The following is a 23,140-nucleotide window of genomic DNA, read 5'->3' on the forward strand; positions in this document are numbered from 1 at the left end:
GATAACAAGTAAATTCTGGTTGTTTTCTCACGACAACGCTGCACCATGGTAACGTCAAATGATCATAAATTGTATCTCCAGAGTTGCAAAAGCACAAAACAAACATTGAAACAGGCTTAACTTTTCTCATCAGTGCTTGCAATAGCAGCATGGCATGTCCTGGTCTGTAAAATCACAGTGACCAGAAAATGATCATGTTATTACAAAAAACCAGCTTTGTTATCTCAAGATAACAAGAAAAATAAGATCTTGAGTGAACAACCGGAAAATTACTCGTCATCACCGGAAAACGGAGTAAATAAAATGCATGGATGCATGTCCGCTTAGGGCTTCCGTAGAAATCTGCTTTTTTGCGCCACATATTTTATTTTCACTGAAAAACCATAATATGGTGCGACATTCATGAGGGTCTTTAAAACATCTTTTTATATCAGGGGAAGCAGACTTAAAGGACAACATGTCTGCATCTCTGCAGTACTTCATAATAATGTGGCTTTGTCACATATTTCACTTGTTTGTAGAATTTGGATATTTACTTTGTCTTGCTGCAATTTTAATAATAATTAAATAAATTTTGCAGCTCTAAAGTTTTCCAAACAATTAAGACTGCCATATTTAAGTTATAAATAAATATAAATAAGCCTGTAAATGACAGAATGAGACAATCATTCATCCAGGTAGAAGTTCAGAGTGTACATACATGTGAACACCCTGCAGCCCTCTCTGGGTCAGTCTTTGTACAGTGCAGTGGTCTTTCATTTTCCAGGTCAGTATTTCAGTGTTTCTCAGAGGAAGGAGAGGACCCCACCCTGAAAACCAGCCTGTGGACACCTGAGACAGCTCGTGTCACCTGAGCTGCTCCTCTTTCTGTGACATAAGATCTATTAGCACTCACATATATAACCTGTGTGAGACAAATATGGAGGTGTGATATTATGAGTAATACTTCTGTGTAATAATCCGTGTTGTGTCAGTAAAAATAACATCAGCATGAGGTCATCAACTGTTATCCATCAACTAGTGTGTGCATTATGTACTGTTCAGACACGGTTTATGTATATGCAATAAGTAGTGAAGAGAGTCTATTTAGTTTACATTATAGAGCTAAAATGTGCACGTGGTTCTATCGACAGTAGTTACTTTAAATCTAAGAAATCATTCTTCTCTCTTGAGTGATATTAAAACATTTCTTCTATGTCCAGTATCAATCCAAAGGCTATGGGTTTTCTCATATAGGCACATTTTTTCATCGTTTTGTTTTTCTGTCAGCAATTGTTGTAAGGAAGACGATAGAGGAATCATACACAGCCCAATAAAAACGGGACATTTCATCATTCAAAAAGTTTTGAAGCTCGTCTTTTACTTTGAAACTATTTGTCTTTTGTTTGTTTTAAAGTGTTGAGTCATTTCATCTGTTTGGTCCCCTTTTTTAAAACACTGCTATATGTTTGTTTATGTAATGTTTCAACTAAATAAAACTGGAAGGGGACCAAGAGGAAGAAATAATCTCTCCCCAGCAGGCAGAGTGTTAGATTTCAGCAGCCTGCTGGATGTGAGACCGGATTAAAGACGGACTATTTTTTGATAAAATACATGAACATAGCCTAAAAAGCATGAAGCTGGCTAAATGTGGAAGGTGACATTAAAACTTTGCAGTTACTGTCTATGTGCTGTAGCGGCAGAGTGCGCTCGGGCTCAGTGTGTGTGTATGTGTGTGTGTATGTATGTGTGTGTGCAGGCTCCGGGCTGAAGGAGGCTGAGCAGGAGAGAGTGGGAGGAGCGGAAAGTGCTCCAGTCCAATCCGGGCCGCCGGGTAAAGCCTCTCCTCGACGCTCTTCCCTCCCTGCGCCCGCAGAAAACAGTGAAACCCTCCCACAGAGGTGAGAGCGCAGATGTCATGAGAAAAGCGAGCACACGACCAGAGCGCACAGACCGACGCACCGTCCGACCTCAGCCCGCCTCCACGCGCCCCGCTCTGGGATGCTTTTAGCGCAGAGACGCCTCCTCTCAGGGCAGCCAGTGGACGTCGACGCAGATCATCTGCACTCTTTTCGTTGTTGTTGTTATTTTTAACCGAGGATCTTTCCCCCCCAGCAACCCCCCCACCCCCGTTATAAGTGTTTATGTTTGTTTCTTCATGACTGCTGCTTTGGGAAGCGAGTCTCAGCACCAGCTCCAGCACCGCCAACAACATGCGAGGTAAGACCATCCCACTGCTCCAGACACCGCCGCACTTTCCCCAAGATTCATCCAAACACACACACACATACACATTCACGCACTCACACACACATTTGGCCTTGGAAGTTTATTCTGGGAGTTTTTAGCTGCAGAGCTTTAGTCGCTTTTCAACATCCGAGCAAAGGGCGATGTTTGGATTTCTCGGCACCTTACACCACAAATGCGTAAAAGTTTATCCGGATCTCTTTGTGTGCGTGCGTTTTGAGTGTGAGTGTGTGTTTAGAATAGGCCTACAGTTTTGCAAATTCATGCGCAAAGCCACTGGAGTCCGTGATTGCAAATTAAAAGTGGCGCATGATGTTTGACTAAAGCTTTTAATCATATGAGCTCCACACCGGCGGAAAATTGCGGAGTGGCTGACCTCAGATCAGATCAACTGAGGTGATGGAGGAGAAGAACTTAATGTTGGTGTGATCCTGTGATCAACTTTACTGAATGTTTGAGGGACACTTTCACGCGCTCCACTAACCCATTTCCATAACTCTCTGCGCCACGCCGGGGATGTTGAAATTCAACGTCAATGTTGTCCTGTGCGCACACACTTACACACATGACACACACATCTCTCTCAATCTATCATACACACTAACACAAACACACACAGACACAAGTTCTCACGCGCACACACACAGAGGTTAACGCAGCTCTTTCCACTCTCACTGAGTCTCTCTTCTCCTCGTTTAAATACCTAATTATTGAGGAAAACGTTTTTTTCGTTTCATCTTCGTCAATATTTAAAGTTTATCGTCAGAATGAAACCCGGAAATCTTTCATATTTAACCTAGGCTACATATTACATCAGCTCACTGTTATAGGAATTCGTATTTATTTACTGTTCTCAACGTTGTGCAATTATGTCTGACGCACAGTTGCGACACTCGTTCAACTGGAAGATCTTGAACTCCAATTAATAAGTTAATCTATTTGTAAGTGGCGGAAACTCCTCGTGCTGCTCTGCTGACATCTGAAACAGTTCAAACTAATTCACTGAGAGGTGTAATGGTTCCGATAGATGTTGGTCAACTTCACTGAACACGCAGCAACTTTAAACGTCCAATTACGCCCGGAACTATGATGAGGGGAAAATAAGAAGATTTCAAAATAAAATACGTGTTTTATCTGCTTATAAATAAAACACGGTTAATGATGTATCACTTAAACTATTATAACAAGATGTTTAGTTTTAAAGTAAAATATCACAGGATAAGTGGGCAGTAATTTAATTGAAATGATTGTTTAGAGGATTATTAATTATAATGATAAACAGGAATAATTTAACCAACAGTATGGATTAAAGTAAATTATTTTGATGGCAGTATTTTATTGAAATAAATGTTCAAACATGTAGCTGAAACTGTTCATGTCTATCTATCTATCTATCTATCTATCTGTTTCCTGTTATGCTTTTTGTCTTTGAATGTCACATAACTCTTTCTGCAGCCTCAGCTTCAGGCCATCAAACCTGCAGCAAGAAAAATCATGAGAAGGCCAAACACCCCCCACCTCTCTCTCTCTCTCTCTCTCTCTCTCGCTCTCTTCCCCTGTCTCTCTCTCCCTCTTATCCCATAGCAAACTCCTGTCGTGCACCTTGTATTTTATCCACATTCTAATGGGCCTCGCGACCACTCTCGTGCATGGGATGTTTTTGGGGGGTTTACTGAAAGCTCCTGCTTTCACTTTACAGCCGTGGTCGGCAGAAGAGGCCCCTGAAGCGTCTCTCTCTCTCTCTCACCCCTCGTTCTCCACGTCTCTCTCTCCCTCTCTCTCTCTCTCCATCTTCCTCTCTCCCTCTGCACGCCCCAAAGGGTTTTGTCAGATAGAATTAAATCAGTGTGGGCTGCGCGGCCCCCACTCTCAACCTGTGTGTGTGTGTGTGTGTGTGTGTGTGTGTGTGTGTGTGTGTGTGTGTGTGTGTGTGTGTGTGTGGAGTCTCGGCTGCCCTTACACAGAAATGTGCTCACAACCACAAGGTTATAAAAAATCGAGGCCCCTCATGAGCCGTGGTAATTATCATTTAACAATAGCCACAACTCCTGAAGCCCTGACTGGAGATGATGTCACCGCATCGCGTGGCCGGAGAAATAACAGACACAATAATATCATCAGGGTCTTTTCTGCTGCTCACTAAAAGGAGCATTATTGTGTGTTTTTTTTCTCATCATATGATTCAGTGATGTGAGGGAGGCTGTCAACAGGATAATTAATATTGTGCTGTGCTGTGTGAATAGTTTTCCTCCATAAACAAGTTGTGTAATAAAATGATCAGTAACACTGGGGTTTAATTTTAGGCTGGAAAAAGTTGAGGTGAAAGTTTAATCTTAAAGAAATGGACAAAAATAATAATAAATAAATACAAAATAAAAGTTATTAGGATTTAAATTGTCGTGTTAAATGTTACATAATTCTAAAACAAACATAATTTGTCAGAAACAAGTGAAGGTATCATCGCTGATTACAATCCTGCCACTAAATATCTCCTTTAGTTATACTCACTATAAGCAGAGCGCCTCAGCTGAGATTTCTGCTCCAAGGTGTAAGCCTGGTGTTAAGAGCTTTTCACCACTTAGATGTACCCGGGTCAGACAGGTCAGAGAGTTCAGCGATTGGAGGGGGACGAAGGGTTCACAGCGCCATTTGATCTCCTCTGTTGGCGATGTGTGTCAATCACAGGCTCCGTCCTTCACAGAGGGAGAGGATAGGGTGACAGGAACTGGGAGAGCGGGAGAGACACACAAAAACCAGTGAGGTGATGATGAGCGAAAGGAGAGGACAGGAGGGGTGACTGTTTCAAATGTAACATCATATATAACCTCGGCGTGCGCTATTATACAAACACAGAAAGCACCCCAAACACACACACACACACACACACACACACACACACTCACAAACAGCTGCAACACTACGCTTGACGGCCTCATGCCAATAGAATTAGTCCCATCCTGCTTTGCTTTGGAGGCTTGTGCGAGCATTGATTTATGTCCGATCCTAAAGCATCCCGGGATCAATGAGCAGTCGAAGCCAACGGAAGCAGTCTGTTTAGATAAATCCATGGCACACAACTATGATGGCTTCACTTAACCTTTCACAATAAAAGCATGTACATATTAGAATAAGAGCCAATAATTTCCAGTATGTTTTTTTCTGTTATGTTTGTAAAAAATTTCTAAAATTGTTTATTAGGTTTGTAAAATATTAAGATTAATCCGCTCATTTTGCATCTATAACGGAAGCTGCATCAATGAAAATAATTACAAGTATTTTTAAGCAGATACGAGTATTTTTATGACTTAAGTTTACACCCACAGTGATGTATAAGCAAATTCTGGTTGACTATATAGTAAAACACAGTTATGATAATATAAAATATGTTCTTATATTTGGTGCAAAAGTTGTTGGCAAATAGTTAATCTTAAAAAAATAGTCCTTATCTGTTTACACATACATTATGATGTGGAATAAACCACTTTTAGAGTTATTATAGAGCTAAAAAATGCTACTTTATAGCGTGGTATAAACCATTATAAGATGCTATTATAGGACTAAAGATGCAATGTTGTAAATTAAATATTAAATATCAATATAGCACGTAAACATGCAACATTATAGTATGGTAAAAACTACTGTTAAATGTTAATATAGCTCCTATCAATGCTGAATGTCTGGGTTAAAGTAAAGCATTTTTTTAGTCAGAGAAACCTTATGTGTAAAAGTCATTAAAGGACAGTCTGTATAAAACACCTATAGTACTAAAGGTTGACTAAGAGCACCAACAGTGACGAGCTGCACTTAAATATGTAATCAATCAATCAATCAAATTTAATTTGTATAGCGCCAAATCATTACCAGAGTTATCTTGAGACACTTTACAAAAAGAGCAGGTCTAGACCGACTCTTTGTTAAGAGTAACAATAATACAGAGTGTGATTCGTCCCACTGGTTAATAAGAGGCCTGTTTGAAACCAGCAGCACCTTCCTCAGTGAGAACCAGCAGGACAGCGCGCACATTTCCACTGCTTCCCATTGTCGTTATGAAATCACTTATTGAACACAATAGTAACACCTGGCCCGACTGCATCTCCGGTTGGCGGCGGATTCTGTCTCTGTGTGGTCTGCTGTCGGACTCGGTGTTGTTGATTGTGTTGTTTATTGTGTGTTTGTGCTGACTAATGGCCCGGTGTTATGTAAGAAGAGAGGAGAGATTACCCCAAGCCCAAGCAGGCCACACTGTTAATCCCTCAACACAGGCCTACTGACTGACTGAGGCACCAACACAGAGCTGTTGCGACACAAATACACACACACACACACACACACACGCACACACTTACAAGATTACATTCAGGACTCACTTCCCACTGTCTGTGCACCTGTCCTCACACAGTCTACTCTGCACCTAGCTAGGAAACTGTCTGCTGAAAACTTGCTGTGAGTTTGTGTCTTTATGTGTGTGTGTGGCCTGGATGGCACCTCTGTGGTCCCACTGAGCCGCTATCATAGCCCGTGTTTGTTTAGCATGCACCCAGCGTGCACTCCATGTTGGTTTTATCCCCGCGCGGCTGTCTGGGGGAGTCTAAGCTAACAGTTTCCCTCCTCAGTCGATTCTCTCCCTCTCTCTTTCTTTTTAAAAAATCTTTATACACACAAAGCGCGGGCTACGGCACGCTTCGGTTTGTGTCTCCACTTTATCTTAGCCAGGAGGGATTTCAGCCTGAACCACTCCTAAACTCTAAATCTGCCTTGAAGTCATACAGTCCTCTGACAGCTCCTTCTGTTTTGTCAGTTTTACTCATCCATGAAGCCGGCATGTCTCAATGGACTCACAATGACATTCAATATTCACATTTTCCTTCGATTTGCATTGAAGTGAAAGCCAGGGGAAGAGGGTGACTGCGCTCGTTAGAAGAACAGAGAAGCAAAGATATTATTGGACGGGCGGGTGTGCTTTAATAAAAAATAACGAACATTACAGGAGGAATTGAGTTTCTCTGTCTCATGATCGGTTTCGTTTTGTGGGAAGAGATACAGGGAGCAATGTTTGACAGTCCAAAGTCAGAGAGGATATTAACCTGCACGACCAAACTCACTGTCAGGCAGAAGATTGACTAAAGAATGAACGAAGAATAAAAATCACGTTAGAAGCAGGGAAATCTAATAAGACACGGCTTCCTTTTGTCTCCTCTTCCTTTAAAGCGACTTTACAATGAAACCATTTCCTCATCTGGACTTTTCTGCATCTACTTTCAAAATATTGTGCATTATAAGCAACTCTATGAAGTAAATAAACAGGAAGTGTAAGTTAAAGAGGTGTACACAAAAGCAGCAGATAAAGAGAAAGACGAGAAGGGAGGCTGTGAATGAATGAGATAAGAAAAGAGAGCGAGTAAGAGAGAGGCTAAAGAGTTATATAATAGTGCAGCCGTGCATGTGTGCGTGTGTGTGCGTGCGCTCGGGCAGGAGTGTGTGCACCTACTGTGTGCATAAGTAAGGGCGAACAGAGTGGAGGGTGGATGAAACAGTGGATTGAGTTTACTTGCATGCACACACACACACACGGATACAACCTATCCTGTCCTCATGTTACACCGGCACACTGGAGCTGCTTTTAGAAGTGAATTACACCAGACGCAGTAACGGCAGCGACCAAAGTCCGCACTTGCACACCCACTATTAGACTTTAGCTAACACTCAAAGCAGATTAGTCCATATAATTTAACATTCCAGCCTCTATACTCCATACATACACACACAACATGCACATGCAAAAAAAATGCATGTCACAGAGCTTAAAAATGCTCATTGTCTTGTGTCAATAAAGTTTTATATGTTAAAAACACACATTTATGGATGTGTGTTCTGTTAATTAGTTACTCAGTCTTTGCTGCATGCCTACAGTCTGTGAAGGTGTTCAGTGCTGGCAGGTGCACCGTGCGCAGCAGCAACAATAAGCCTTTAATATGACTTAGCCTACTGCGGCATCTTTTCTTAATGACAAAGATTAGCCAGTTTTAGTGCTTGTAATCTCATTGAAGAGACTCTTATTAGGTCTATCGTTCGCTCTCTCTCTCTCTCACACACACACTCTGTCCAAATCCTTAGTTACCTTTTTTAACCTGTATGTGTGCGTTCGTGTTCACACGTGTGTCCTGAGCAGTGGCTGTTGAGCGACAGCCTCCTGTCATTCACAAAGCAATTATGAAACTAAGGCTGCCGCTGCTCTCGACTCAGATTTAATGTTCATGACGCATTCTGTTAAATCATGCCACTGGAGTGAGAGAGAGAGACAGAGAGAGAGAGAGAGAGAGAGCAGGTGAAGAGCAGAGCAGGCCGAGCCGAGCCGTGTGATAGTCTTTGTGATCAATTTGCCTCTGTGAGAGATGCCCCTGGGGCCACTTTGGGGAGAACCTTGTTAGGCTGAGTTAAATTGTTGCCCGAGGCGAGCTATTAGCGGCCATCCCTGAGAGAGAACACACACACACACACATACGCTCGCACACTCGCTCAAACTGACACGCCGAAACGCACAGATACATTCAAACCTTTTTGAAACGCGGAGTAACTCCAACGGGAACTCTTTCATATGCTCGCGTTCGGGGCAGACAGCCTGTTTCAGTCAAACAACACACGACCGGTGAGGCAAGAGTCTTAATTAGTCATACGTATAATGTTTAAAGACTCCATTACGGATAAAAGTCTAATGTTTATTTTGAAATGAGGGAATCTGACAAAGAAATGCAGATGATAAAATAAGGCTTTAATTCCTGAATCAAATTTTTGGTCCTTTAAAACTACAAAAGTATAATATCTAATGTACTGAAAGCATAAGAAGTAAGAGTGCTTAGAATGCAGATTAATATTATATATACTAGATACTATCAGTAATTAATTGTTTTAGTTGATCTAGGTGAAGCTAATCTAGTAGTTTTATCACGTTTTGTCTGTAAAATGTTTATTTGCTAAGTGACTGTTAGCATTAGCTTTCATAAAAATGTAGTCAAACGCAACATTTCCCTCTAAAATGTAGCCGAGTAGAAGAATAAAGTAGCATAAAAGGAAATAACTTGCGGTTCAGGACCTGAGTTAAACTATGTCATTACTTTCCACCACAAGTGCACTTGTCTTTCACACGTACACACGCGTCTGTACACACATATCCTGTCCGTTTACATTCAATAACATCTAATTAAACCTGCAAGGAAAGCAAACATGTACAGTTTCCATCTGTCTTTCAGTGATTTCATTCTGTCAGCTATTCAATCTAAGTGCTGCTCCCTTCATTAAAGTGCATTCAGCCTCGCTCATGTTGATGTTCCTGTTTATCCGCCAGCCCGCAGACTTTCACTGCAAAGGATGACACTCTGACGAAACTGAGGGCAGCTTTCTCTGCGGCTTACGTAACAACTTAAAGCAGTTTTCTATATGTCACTACATGAATGTCCCTTTTTTATTTTTCTCTCTCTACGCTGGGATAGCCACCTCTCCTCTCCCCTCCCCCTCACACACACACACACACACACACACACACTGTCATCTACAATTAGGCTCAAGAGAAACACCATAGGAGGAGGAGCGTGAGGTTAAAGGAAGATGAGGATACGGCCAAAGCTAACAAAATGTTATTTTCTCACTACAAGAATGAAACAACAGGATTTCAGTCGGCGTGTTTGTGTGGAAACGTCACCACATCGTAACACAACACGGGCACCACGACCCAGTCTGTGTTTTAACATCTCAGTGTGCACGTGTGCATGTAGAGAGAGGGGAAATTAAATATAAAAGAGAGCTTAAAGCACTGTGCGTGTGTTTTAGAGTGTGTGTGTGTGTGTGTGTTTCTGCAAGTGCGCCTCAGTGTGTGTGCATTCTCATGGCTGATTTCGGGACGGTAATGACCAGATGCAGACCTCTCACACTTGGACTTGTTACTTCCAATCCGGTGCGCTCGCTCAGTCCTTAAGGAAAGGTCAAAGGCCGGCAGGGTCCTACAGGTCACCCAGGGGGTTGGAGTGTTTATGTGTGTGTGTGTGTGTGTGTGTGTGTGTACAGTGACCATGAGAGGAAGATCTGAGAGGGCAGATGGGCAGTCTGTGTGTGTGTGTGTGTGTGTGTGTGTGTGTGTGTGTGTGTGTGTGTGTGCTCAGGCAGGGGTTGGGTTTACCCTGTGGATTTTTTCCCACGCCTCCATCTCCTCTTATCCATCTGAGGACACATGCTGCACTGAGTGGGAGACTGTGCGTGTGTTTGGGCGGGCGTGTGTGTGTGTGTGTGTGTGTGTGTGTGTGTCGGGGGAGAAGGGGCGAACACAGAAATCATACAGTAAAGTCTGCTTTTTTCAAAGGCAGTTTGCGGTAATGTATGCATTCAGGCATGTTTGAATGTGCCTCTGTCTGTCTGAATGTGTCTCTGCGAGTGTGTGTATGTGTGTGTGTGTGTGTGTGTGCGCCTGTGCATGTGAATCGATGCACTGGATGACAGCCAGTGGCCCCCTTCTGTTCCCTCTCCGTGGCGTCCAATCACGCCGCGGCACAATATTCTATGAGCAAACCGCAGCTGATCCCAGACCTGCTATCTGAGCAATTACCCAGAGTGCTTTGGGGCCGCATGGCAAGCTGGACAAGCTCATGCCCTCTGACATACAGCATGGGGGGAGGGCAAAGAGAGACTGTTTTTCTGACTGTGTGTGTGTGTGTGTTGGCAGAGTGCGGGATGGGGGTCGATGAGGATGGACTGATGGGAAAAGAGGAGGTTGGGGGGGAGTAGCATGTATGCTCATGCAGCAACAGTGTGACTGTCTACATCACAGAGTGGACAAAGACACGCACGGCGGCGAGGGATGGGGATGGGGGAGGGGAGGTGGGCCCGCTGCATGGCATTATGATTATTACTATAACACACACAGAAGAGCAGACTGTACAAACAAAGACAGACAGAGTGCAGGACTGTGTCAGCTCATGTTGGCGGCGATGCTTCGTGTTCGATGTCAGCGTTAAGTTTCGGAATCAGCGCTGGCGTGGCGCTCACTGCTGCTCTTAACTGTTGCCACTATAATCATTATTGATTACTCGAGGAATTATTAGCTTCAACTTCTGTTCTGGAAAATGTCAGACTTTTTCAGTGGTCTCACTTTGCCTGACCGACCATCCAAACCTCCACAGAATTATCGCTCCGGTGACGAAAAAGAAAAGCAGAAATATCCGTCAATGAATATTCCATAGATATAATAATCAATTAATAATGTGCTAACAAGCTGCTTCTACGTATCTTATATGAAAGCAATTAATTGTGCAGTCCTGATAAAGAATCGGCCAACTGCATGCTCAACGTAAACATTTAGCATTGTTAGAATAAAGACAAAATGTTACTCACAACTATGTTTGTTAGTGTATTAAAAAAACAAAAGATAATAAATGCCTGCTCAGGTCAAATCATATTTTTGCCTCTTTAGGATGTATTTTATTTTGAAAGTCCTGTTATGGCTGCTTATGTTTAGTTGTCAGAATTGAAGCAGTTTTGAGGGAAAAATATTTATATGCTTTGACAATAGCAAAGATGCTTTGTGTTGGTATATTTATATGTATATATTTGGGCGATTTAATGGGAGAACAGACGGTTGGGACAGACAGGAAACAAGGGGAGAAAGAGATAAGGGTGAAGACTAACAAAAGATCTCGTGCAGGACTCAAACTGGGAAGTTTGTGATTACACGGTCAGCGAGTCAAACCCTGTAAGGTTTCCTTAACAGTAGCATTAATACTGTACTGATGTCTGCATTTAAGAGGACAGTATGGAAGACAGATGAAAGTGATTAATATGGACTGTATTATTGGTATTTTTGTAGCAGAGCAGATAGTCCAGCACTCGTCAATATGTTTTTCAGATGTTTCAGACAGTAAAAACAGAAAGAGAGAGAAGTATGACAGTCTGTTTGAAAGCATATGCAGTGGCAGTGTTTCATTGATTTTAATGGGACAGTATGATGTGAAAACATGACAGGAGACACAGGGGAGATAACCCAAGCAGCACTGCTATATGCTATTCCCAGCTGTGTGTGTGTTAATCCACTCAGCGATCATGCCACCAAAAGTTTTCTCTGCGTTTTTCATCATCGGCGGAGGCAGAAAAAAAAGAGAGGAGAAGATTGTTCGTCTCTAAGCTCTGCGAGACGAGGACGACAGAGCTACGCTGAGAGATGGAAATAGATCATGAAATGCAGAAATGATTTCCCAGTCACACAGCCACTTACAGCGAGGAGGAACACTCGAATGAAAAAGTCAAACAGACTGAAGTGGAGTGGATGCTGAACAGTGATAGCATAATTCACAGTATATAGACATCTAAGAGCAGCGCCGGAGCTGTTCAGATTTAACAAGGAGTGGTGGGGGGTAAAGTGCTGATCTCCTCCATTCTCCCAGAAGATATCTAGTTAACCGGCGAGAAGCTATGCATATTTTTAATGAAGAGGAGAAACCACCCACATTCATCCCCAACAAATCAACCCCTGGGACTACAGTATGAGTCGTGTTTGCATTTCTAAAGTGCCTCACATCGGCAAAAGTTAGAGTAGAAAGTGATCTCAACTGTTTTATAAGCTGCGATGCTACAGCACCAACCTCTAGTGTATAACGACGTACGTGTGTGTGTGTGTGGCTCTTGGTATGCTTCTGTTGTCTGCAGGCTGAATGAATGAAACATGCATGTCCAGTCTGCCCCTCTTTACACACAAACACATACACACAATCTAAACATGTATAGCATCATCTAGTGGCCTAAATTTGCTGCTGCATTGTCAGTATAAACAGGAGAGCTGTCATGTGTAACGGTCATGTGTGTGTAACCCTGCATGCTGCTGATCTACTTAAGTATTGTTAAGATATTGGTGCTAGGCTGCTGCTTTTTTTTTTCTCCAGCAGTGTGATGTAGATAATTAGGACTCTATTTAGAGAGAGAGGCCCAGCCCAGGAAATACACAGGAGATTCTCACCTCATTAAAAATCAATTATCATAACACACGTGCCAGCGCAACACAGCCCTCATGGCCACAATCAGCTACACACACACACATGCACGTGTGGAAACTCTCGCTGTAGCGTAGTGCACAACTATGTTCCTTGTAAAATTCGTCTCCAGTTAGTTCTCTCTGTGTCTTCCTCTCTCTCAAGAGATTGCTCGGGCCTGATCCTCCTCTTAGCTGAGGAATCGCCAGCGTTGCAGTCCCGCTCTTACATAATAACCTCGGGATAACGCTCGCGCTGCCGCTGGTCGAGGACGCTGTCAGTCACTCAGATCGGAGTGAAGAGAGAAGGCCCTCCCACCTCTGAGAGAGAGCTGAATCTGTCTAAAAAACAGAAATGAGTGGCTTCTTTCCACTTAAAGTTTGGAAATGGATGCCTGTCAAGAGATGTTACATGAATATCTTCATTTGACTCCTTTCTCTGAACTTCTACTGCCTTTTAGAAGTTCACTTTCACTTCAGCTTTGAGGCTGTAAGTTTGCTTCTGTAACGTAAAAGCATGAAATCAAAAACCCAAACTGCATTATCATGCATCCTAACTTTGAAACAATGAGCATACAGCCTCCTCTAAGCACCCAACAGATAACACGTCTTAATTCAGCTGTAATCCACCACTGAAGCTCCAGTGTAACACGGCAGCAGGCATGTATTGTTGACTGGATGAGGAAGTGGGAGTCTTTTGGAAAACAATTCACAAAGCCTGCGCCGCTGCGAGAGGGCGACGGGACGAACAGTGATGATACACAGAGTTGGCTCCACACAGCGATGACATCACTTCCTTTAAGAGTGTGACAGCTTAGCACATCATCGCAGTGACAGCCAGACGAGTGCAGCGAGTGGGCGGTCACCCTGGCAACAGCAATGCTGTCATGACCGTCTCCCTATATCCTACCTGACAGTCCCCGCTGGCTATGAGCACGACACACACTCAACAATGCACACACCCACTCACACACACAGACACACACACATTCAGAAACATTTTGTCAACATGTACACATACTTTATCTTTCTGTGTGTCGTCTTTATAAGTGAAGCGCTCAGTCAACCCGTCTCGGAAACACACGCTTAAACAATGCACATGCCCACACGCCCATGCTCCTTTGGGAATAATTCTGGGATACAAAGAGGAGAACAATCTCCCATAGGGCAAAAACAAATACAGTAAAGATATAATGTAGTCACTGGAGAGAAACAGTAAACACACACTCCTCTGAGGTGGTAAATGTAAAGAGCCTTTTCTAAAAATCTACAGAAATAATACACGTTTATCTTAAACACAGCAGCAGCAGGTGTGGGCTGAATATATTCAACTTGCTTAAACTCAGAGATTTATTTGTCTTATGATAAAGAACGTACGCAAAGAGTTTGACTAGAAGTCTGGGATAAACAGCAGCAGGATTGTGAGATGCAAAGAACGAAGGTGCTAAGAAGCATCGCCGTCCTGTCCTCTGTTTACTGCTCATATGCTGTCTGTTGATAACAACCATCTCGGGGCACAACTGACCTGTTTTACAGACTATAAATAGTGTGATACAGGCCGTGTTCATTGACAGCTCTGTGTATGTGTAGTCTGTGTGTTGTCCCAGTCCGGTGCTCCGCTCTGACCCAGTTTGGAGCCAGTTGGCCGAGAATTGGTGGAAATGGGTCACGTCTTGAGCTGCACCAGAACTCACAGCGTGAGCTATGCTAACTTAGGCACAAAGTTGAAGAGGGTGTCGCTAGCACCGCAGGTCACTCATTCACAGGCAGTCTACTGCACAATGAGGTGTTGTTGAGTTTGAGGTATTAAATGTAAAATATAATTTCACATGAGACAAACAAAAGGGCTACGGGCTTGTAGACATCTTGAATGACAACGATAGTAACGCAAAATGCACCAGGCATGAAGGATGGTGCATATTCCAGGGTCATTTTAAGTTTGTAGACCGTATGCCTCCTGATGGCCACTAGGGGGAAAGATGGATAAAGAAGAAAACAAATAAATTACTACAAGAGCAAGGTACTTTGCAGATTTATAAGTCTTTGTTTCTGTAACTCCAATCATTATCTCCTTTTTCTCCAGCTTTTTTAAACCTGTGTAGCCAAACTGTGTCTCTGCAAAGGGCGTGCACGTTCATCTCCAAATACAGGTCATGAGTCAGGTGGCACTGGCATATCGGTTGAGAATTTCTCTTTGTGTTTAGGCAGAGATGTAGTGATACTTTTTGTTATGAAGTGGTAAAACTCCCTAAGGTGCACATAGAGTGTATGGACAGCTGTTCCTGCTCAGTCGCTGAGACAGACAGAACAGTCTGCATTGATCCTCATATGAGATTATCCTATTAGATATACTGCACACTCATTCTTCCGCAGACACACGGAAGTAGACGCATTGGTATGATAAATACATACCTGTCCGGTTTACACAGATGCAAACAATTTATACTTGCAAAGCAGAAAATATACACTGGCTCGAATGCACAAAAATAACCAATAATAAGATAAATCCTACAAAACCAACCTCCATACATTGAAAGCAGCAACTCTAACAAAGACCAAGTTTTCTATTGTTCTTAAGTTGATTCAATTATGCAAAATCCAAGCAAACATGGAATATTAAGCTGAGAAACTCAAATGTTCTGTTTGGCTTTCTGATTTGGTCCAACTTTCCAACAAAGTTCATCCAACTTTCAGAAGTTCCTACAGGAGATAAGTGAAAGGCTACTTCAGCTTTGGCTTAGACAGTGCTCATCATATGGGAACCAGCTCGTCGGGAAATAATTTGGGATTACATAGGCAGTCTAATCTCTTTATAGAGGGTGTGCCATCTCAGCAGACACACCTGACTACCTCTGCACCCATCTCCTTTCTCTTAGCAGGAACTCGCATATAGAATTGATGATAGGTTAAAATGAACTAGCGACAGATGCTTTCGGGTACTGCACTGAAATAGTTGTTCATATTCTGTGCCTTTGGTTGTGACTGTACATGGAGCTGCCTATACACAGTGAGTAACATTTTGACAGTGATGAAAAGTAGGTAAATTAGTGCAGTTGTAGATAAAGAAAAGCTAAAAAGGTTCCTAAGGTTTCTAAAAAGGTTGTAGTGTGTGTGTGTGTGTGTGTGTGTGAGAAGGACAGAAAAAGCGAGTTGAAAAGCAGGAGTGTGATACTTCAATGGTGTGACCTGTTTCCTCATTATCGGCAACCTTTCTAACCTGCAGGGGTCTCGGTATCACAAAGAACCCCCACGCCAGTAAGCTCGATCCTGTCACTTGTGTGTGCGGTGCTGTATGAAGTCCTCGTCAAACCCAGTCATTAGAAAAACTCCTACAAAGACATACAGAATATCCAGATGTCACCTTGCCCTTGTGAAGTTGAAGTCACACACATACAGGACGCAGACACATTCACACATTGTCCGACAGCCAACAAGGTCTTGTTCTATTTCTTAACCTCATATTAGACCCCCAACTGAGGTCTAACAATCTGTGATGTCTGACTGAATCAGGTGGGAAATAAAAGTCTTGTAACCGTCGTCTTTTCTGTTCTATTTGCAGCCCAAATCGAAGTCATACCTTGCAAAATCTGCGGAGACAAATCATCAGGAATCCACTATGGAGTCATTACGTGTGAGGGGTGTAAGGTGAGTCTCTGTTCACAATATTTGTTCACTCCATCACGCATTTTTTGTGTTCCACGGCTACCTATAGGTCTGTATTCATGCTCTTTGTTGACATGATGTAACCAGGGTTTCTTCAGACGGAGTCAGCAGAACAATGCATCGTACTCCTGCCCGCGCCAGAGGAACTGTCTCATTGACAGAACAAACCGCAACCGCTGCCAACACTGCCGCCTGCAGAAATGTCTCGCCCTAGGAATGTCCAGAGATGGTGAGGCCCAGTCTTTCAACATTCATTGTCATGTAGAAATATACTTCCCGACTAAGCTGAAATGTTCAGAGACAGTCTCTTGTTTGTGGTAACAGTGTCGTCTCCCTTCCTTGTTCTGTCTCCCCGTTCAGCGGTTAAGTTTGGCCGCATGTCCAAGAAGCAACGAGACAGCCTGTATGCAGAGGTCCAGAAGCACCAGGCGCGACTGCAGGAGCAGAGGCAGCAGCAGACAGGTGAAGCAGAAGCTCTGGCGCGTGTTTACTCATCCAGCCTCACCAACGGACTGTCCACACTTAACCACGAGATCGGGGGCACTTATGCCAATGGCCACGTCATTGAGCTGCCAAAGGGTGGCCATGGTAACGGAGGTGGAGTCCCAGGAGGATACTATGGGATGGATTCCACCCAGCCGTCTCCTGACCAGTCAGGTTTGGACATGTCAGGCATGAAGCACATTAAGCAGGAGCCGGTGTATGACCTGACGCCAGTACCCAACCTGTTCAGCTACGGAGGATATCAGGACAGTCAGCTGGTACCCAACAACGTCAGCATGGGAGAGCTGGGTAAAGACTGCATTATATTCTGCTCTGCTTGTAAGACAGACAAGGTCGAATTTGTTTAGTACACTGAAGACCTGTTTGCCCTAAGCCTACAAACCATATACCACAGTATCAACTGTATATGAAATAAACAAACCAACCTCTCTTCCAGACCGTATTGCTCAGAATATCATCAAATCCCACTTGGAGACGTGTCAGTACACAACAGACGAGCTGCAGCAGCTAGCCTGGCAGACACACTCCTATGAAGAGGTCAAGATGTACCAGAGCAAGGTGAGGTTTTATTATAGTACCTTTCTCTTTCAGCCACTCCTGCCATAGGAGAGGTATCTGGCACTTCATTGTTACATAAGCCTTTATTTTCAATGCATTACCGGTCATCCAAATCCAATACTTTTGAATGATTGTTCATCAGGACTTGAGAATTTGTAGGAAGGCAAATGATGGAACAGACAGAGACAAGCTTTCTGAAGTTGTACTTGAGAGACTTCTTGTCTTTTTCTCTTAACTTGGAAATGAAACATATCTTTAGTTACGCGTCAATGTTAGTCATGAATCAGAAGGATCAGAAGGACAGCCACAGATTCGACATGTGTGTGATTAATACTTATATAAACCTTGTGTGTTCGGTTTTAGCCCCGGGACGTGCTGTGGCAGCAGTGTGCCATCCAGATCACTCATGCAATCCAGTATGTGGTGGAGTTTGCCAAGCGCATCTCAGGGTTCATGGAGCTGTGTCAGAATGACCAGATCCTCCTGCTTAAGTCAGGTGAGTTGACTGGACTGACAATGATGGGTCAGGGTTATCTCTTTGTCTTGGTAAAGGTCAAACAATGTAGCTTGGTAAAAAAAAACGTCCTGTGCCTTCTTATTCTTTTATCCTCTGAGTTGGTAAATCAGCTGTAAGATGAATTAAATCTGTCTTCATGGTTCTTCCAGGTTGCTTGGAGGTAGTCTTGGTGCGGATGTGCCGGGCATTCAACCCTTTGAACAACACCGTCCTCTTTGAAGGGAAGTACGGAGGCATGCAGATGTTCAAAGCTCTAGGTAGGACACTACTACATTCGCATTTTGTCTTCAAATAAATGTTGGGCAAGGCCAGTCGAAATGAACAAGGGGGAAATTGCATGAAACCTAAATGAAAAGCTCCTCTACACTGTGGGGTATTTTTGCGCATTCATGACCGGAATAAGTTACTAACTAAAAATCTCTCTTTTCTGTCTGCCCTTCCCTGTCCTCTTCCCTGTGTTTCCCTTCAAGGTTGTGATGACTTAGTGAGCGCAGTGTTTGACTTTGCCAAGAGTTTGTGTTCCCTGCAGCTGACAGAGGAGGAGATCGCACTGTTCTCAGCAGCTGTACTAATTTCCACAGGTCAGTGCACATTCCCTTATATCATTGGAGTACAGGAATTAGACGCACTGCATGAAGGCACTTAGCAGTTAGCAAAACAAGATACATACTGTTTACTTGTCTGTGTCAAGAATTGATATCAGAATTGAAAAATCAAGACTTGATTCCCTGTTTTTTTTTTTAACTCAGATCGGCCATGGCTGATGGAGCCGAGGAAAGTCCAGAAGCTTCAGGAGAAGATCTACTTTGCTCTGCAGCACATCATGCAGAAGAACCACATGGACGAAGATGCATTGGCTAAGGTAAGCCTAGCTTTTGTGGTCAAATGAGTCATATAAAGGTAGCCCTCGTAGGAACTGTGCCTAAGCCAAAGGAAAAGATGAGTCAAATACAGACAACAGCTCCTCTGGCCTCAAGGCACAACACACAATTCTTGAACAAAACCTTCTTATATTGTCCCTGTTTGTAATTTATGAATCTGCATTTCCTTGACCGTTTCTTCCTCTTGTCTGGCAGCTGATCAGCCGAATCCCAACATTGTCCGCCCTGTGCACGCTCCATACCGAGGAGCTCCAGGCCTTCCAGCAGCTCCACCCAGAAACAGTCAACGTCCTCTTCCCTCCGCTCTACAAAGAACTCTTCAACCCGGACCCCAACTCTGCCATGAACATGCCCAAGTGACTGCCTGTGGTCCCCATGCAACAAACAACGTCAGCAGAGGACCAAGAAAATAAGACGACAGCCACGTCTGATGAGACCCCAGCAGATGTGTCGACTATGTCATCAATGTGGCAACAACATATTCCTGAGCTCCCCCAGCCTCATTTCGGACTGGGAGCTGCGGAGTCATCTGCCAGAAACTTACAGTTACCGCCAACAATACTAGGAATGTCCAGCACTTATCCCATCCCATTCACCGATACAGTCTGAAGAATGTATATATAAATGAAACGCGCCTCGAGCCACAACCTAAGCGGGGCTTCCTCCCGTCTCCTGAACTGAACTGACTGACCAGAAATGTACAGACTTTAAAACATCTAGGAACAATTTTAAGCTGTCAATCTTTAAAAAAAAAATGGGTAAGTTAATTTGTTTTAACTTTAAAAAAAAACTTTTGTTTGAATTTTTTTTCACGTAAAGAAAATGTGAGGTTGAAGAAGCTGGATGGGGGAGGGAACTGTGGATTTAGAGAAGCTATTGTAGATATTCTTCTAGTACAGAGCGGATTCCAGTATTACTTCTTGTTCTGTTAAAATAAGTTAGTCCTAATTTAAATATACAGCAGTCCACTGTGGCTGACTATACCTTGTCTATGTGTTTTATTTTATTTGATAGTTTCTTGTGTACAGAATTTGTAAAGTTGAGACTTGTAAAAGAATATTGGGTAAAACCGGGAGTCGATTCGGGTTTTGTTGATATATAGAAGCCTTGTCTGGATTTTGTTCATATGTAAAGAAGGTACTGCTTCCTTCTAATGAGAACTTATAGAAATGTAAAGAGAGCATATGAAGGATTTAAAAAAAAGAAAATAATGGGTAATACTTTTCAAGGTGAAGATATATACATAAATATTCTATTTTGCAAAAAAAGAATCTGGCAGATTTGCCGTCCTATCAATCATGTTTTTCTCGCTGCAATAATGATGTCCAACTGAAGCTGGACTGCTTTCGAACAATCAACCAGAAACAACCAATCAGAAAAAAAAGGACCTTGTAATAAAACCCCCTCCTCTTCCCAAATTCCCCTACCCTGCCCCCTTTTTTCTTATGTAAAAGAGCCTTGACTTTAGATTTGGGAGGAAAGATGTGGAAAGAAATCACAATGAAGACGTGTATACAATTTCCACCCCCCAAAAAAACTTGAATATAACGTACAACTTGCCAATCTTCAGACCCCTGTATGAGTGGTGTATGCCCTCATCCCTCCTATCACTATTTGCACAATCCAGTCCATGGACGTCAATCACTCCAGGCTGTGAATATGAAGGACCCTTTTCTCTAAAGAGCAATAACTTTCACACTGCCTTTCTGATCGTACTCCTCTCTTTTCCTCCTCTTCCTACTTTCAGCTGTTCAGTACAGGGTAGCAGTTTAAACAAGAATGCACTATATTTGACTCTTAATCATTTATCATGTTTAACAATCACCACTGACTCTTCAGTGTTTTTAATGTTACACAATATGATCTGGGGGAGGACACAACACAAAGCACTGATCAAGAAATAAGAAAAGCAGATTAGCCTCCGAAGCTATGTTGGAAATTCATGCAGAAAGCTGTAATAGACAATCACCTTGACTTATCATTCCATCGTCATTAGCTCTTACAGATTGTCATTTGTTTTGACTTTTATATGTTGAATAGCATTTGGCCACTGTGTAAAATTGCTCTAGTTTTACAGGGTATTTGTTAAAATGTTTTGAGTCTTTAGGGTTTTTGTGATGAAGGAAAAATCTAAAAGTCAGCGAGGATACATGTTACATCAGCTCTACATTCGGGTCCTTGATAGTCTGTGTGCATTGCTTTTGTATTGGTCATGACAAATCAAAAAAAGCTTCCTTTAAAATGAGCTTTTTACCAAAATAAGTAACCAACTTTAAAATAATACCCAACTGATGATCATTTCATTCTGTTACTTAATACTTGTTTGACTAAATTTTGCTCTCGACCTTTACCTCAAATGTAAAAAACAATTGAATCCCATCAAGAGTAATTTATGCACTTATAGTCGAGCTTTGAGATGGATTGTTTCCTGTTGGCAAATTATCATTACACAGTGGCCAAATCCTACACCTGACATAAGCACACACAGCCAGATAAGTTGTGCATTCATTCACATTAAAAACACTTGAACCTTTACCATGCTTATCCTTACACATGAATTCTCCACATGCTGCGTCTCAGTGATCCATCCACAGACCCCCTCCTTTGTACCCTTACCCGCCCCCAGATCAGAGGCCAGTGACTCTTAAGACAATCACTTGCTCATTAAGGCTTGATGCACTACACAGCATCTCTCAGGGAGCAGCTCTTTTTCTGACTTTGCATTAAAAGAGGGTTTAATATTTTTGCAAATTTACTAAAAAAAAATGTAACTATAAAAGAATAACTTTTTAGGATACAAACGGCATACGCCGCCAACGTATGCTAGCAATGGAATCTGCCCAGACAAGGCTTTGAACAGTGTGTGTCTGTGTGTATGTGTGTATAGAGCATGAATTCACTGTCCAAATCTCTTTAGAGCCCAGACTGTATGACAAGCATTGTTACGTAGCATATGAAGAAAAAACTAAAAGATTATATACTGTATGTCGGTGTGCTCCTGTCACCACTGTACACTCATGTTTACTGCTCATTTTGCTGCTTTCGGGACAGTGAGGGAAGTCCACTAGTAAGCTGTGAATCTAGCGCCATCACGCGACCCCCTGGGACAGTGAATTCCAACTCTGTATATGAAGTTTTTGTGTGTGATGTTTTTATTTTCCCTTGTTAGACTGTGAATCAGAGGGGTGGGACGGGGTTATGAGAGGGGATGTGCTGGCAAGAACGAGTGGCAACGCAACACTGTAAGTAAGATACTGTAGCAATAAGAACTGGAGGCATTTACTACTGTCATGTTTGCATTGTAAGATTATTTTTTATTTTATTACTATTTACTATTATTATTGTTCTTATTATGACTACTATTCTTCTATTACTATTAGCCTATTGTTGTTCTGTTCTATTTGCATGACGTTTCATTGCAATGAAACATTTGGGGCTTATTTGTGTTTTCTCTTCTCATGATATTGTGAGTTTCGTGGGAGGGGTTATTGGCAGGGTGGGCGATGGGTTTAGGGCAAATTCCACCTCAATTCAGTCAGTTCAAAGCAAGTTTTTTTTCACAAGCTGAAAGAATTTTTAAATAAAATGCTCTTATTTATACACAACCAAGTTAAAATCTGTCGATCGATTTGAAATGACTTTTTTTTTTCTCTCAACCTTTGAATGTGTGAGTTGGTATAACGAGTCAGCGAGCGGCCCTTTCTGAACTGGCCTTATTGAACCGGATCAGTGACCCTTAACCTGCAGCGGGGAGGGTAATGATGTGGGGAGGGTAATCTATTCTGA

At 42.6% G+C, this 23,140-nt stretch overlaps 1 protein-coding gene across 1 annotated transcript; it reads left to right on the top strand.

Annotated features, from left to right (window-relative positions):
* The first annotated feature begins 2,112 nt into the window (after positions 1-2,112).
* rorb (RAR-related orphan receptor B) lies at positions 2,113-22,855 on the top strand. The gene is made up of 10 exons (XM_069683472.1): positions 2,113-2,199; positions 16,791-16,876; positions 16,982-17,123; positions 17,255-17,686; positions 17,835-17,956; positions 18,320-18,452; positions 18,623-18,730; positions 18,944-19,054; positions 19,223-19,335; positions 19,550-22,855. The coding sequence occupies exons 1-10, from the start codon at positions 2,193-2,195 to the stop codon at positions 19,712-19,714; spliced, it is 1,419 nt and encodes a 472-aa protein (XP_069539573.1). The 5' UTR covers positions 2,113-2,192; the 3' UTR covers positions 19,715-22,855.
* Positions 22,856-23,140: the final 285 nt, after the last annotated feature.

The sequence above is a fragment of the Semicossyphus pulcher genome, unplaced genomic scaffold, assembly GCF_022749685.1.
Source record: "Semicossyphus pulcher isolate SPU_LCO1_2020_fin unplaced genomic scaffold, fSemPul1.0.p SCAF_6, whole genome shotgun sequence".
In the NCBI taxonomy this organism is placed as follows: domain Eukaryota; kingdom Metazoa; phylum Chordata; class Actinopteri; order Labriformes; family Labridae; genus Semicossyphus; species Semicossyphus pulcher.

What these genes read in the sequence shown, in the direction of transcription:
- rorb (XM_069683472.1), top strand. An exon ending in CCTAGGAATGTCCAGAGATG is followed by an intron (nt 17,124 to 17,254) that starts GTGAGGCCCAGT and finishes CTCCCCGTTCAG; the next exon opens with CGGTTAAGTTTGGCCGCATG. An exon ending in AGCTGTACTAATTTCCACAG is followed by an intron (nt 19,055 to 19,222) that starts GTCAGTGCACAT and finishes TTTTTAACTCAG; the next exon opens with ATCGGCCATGGCTGATGGAG.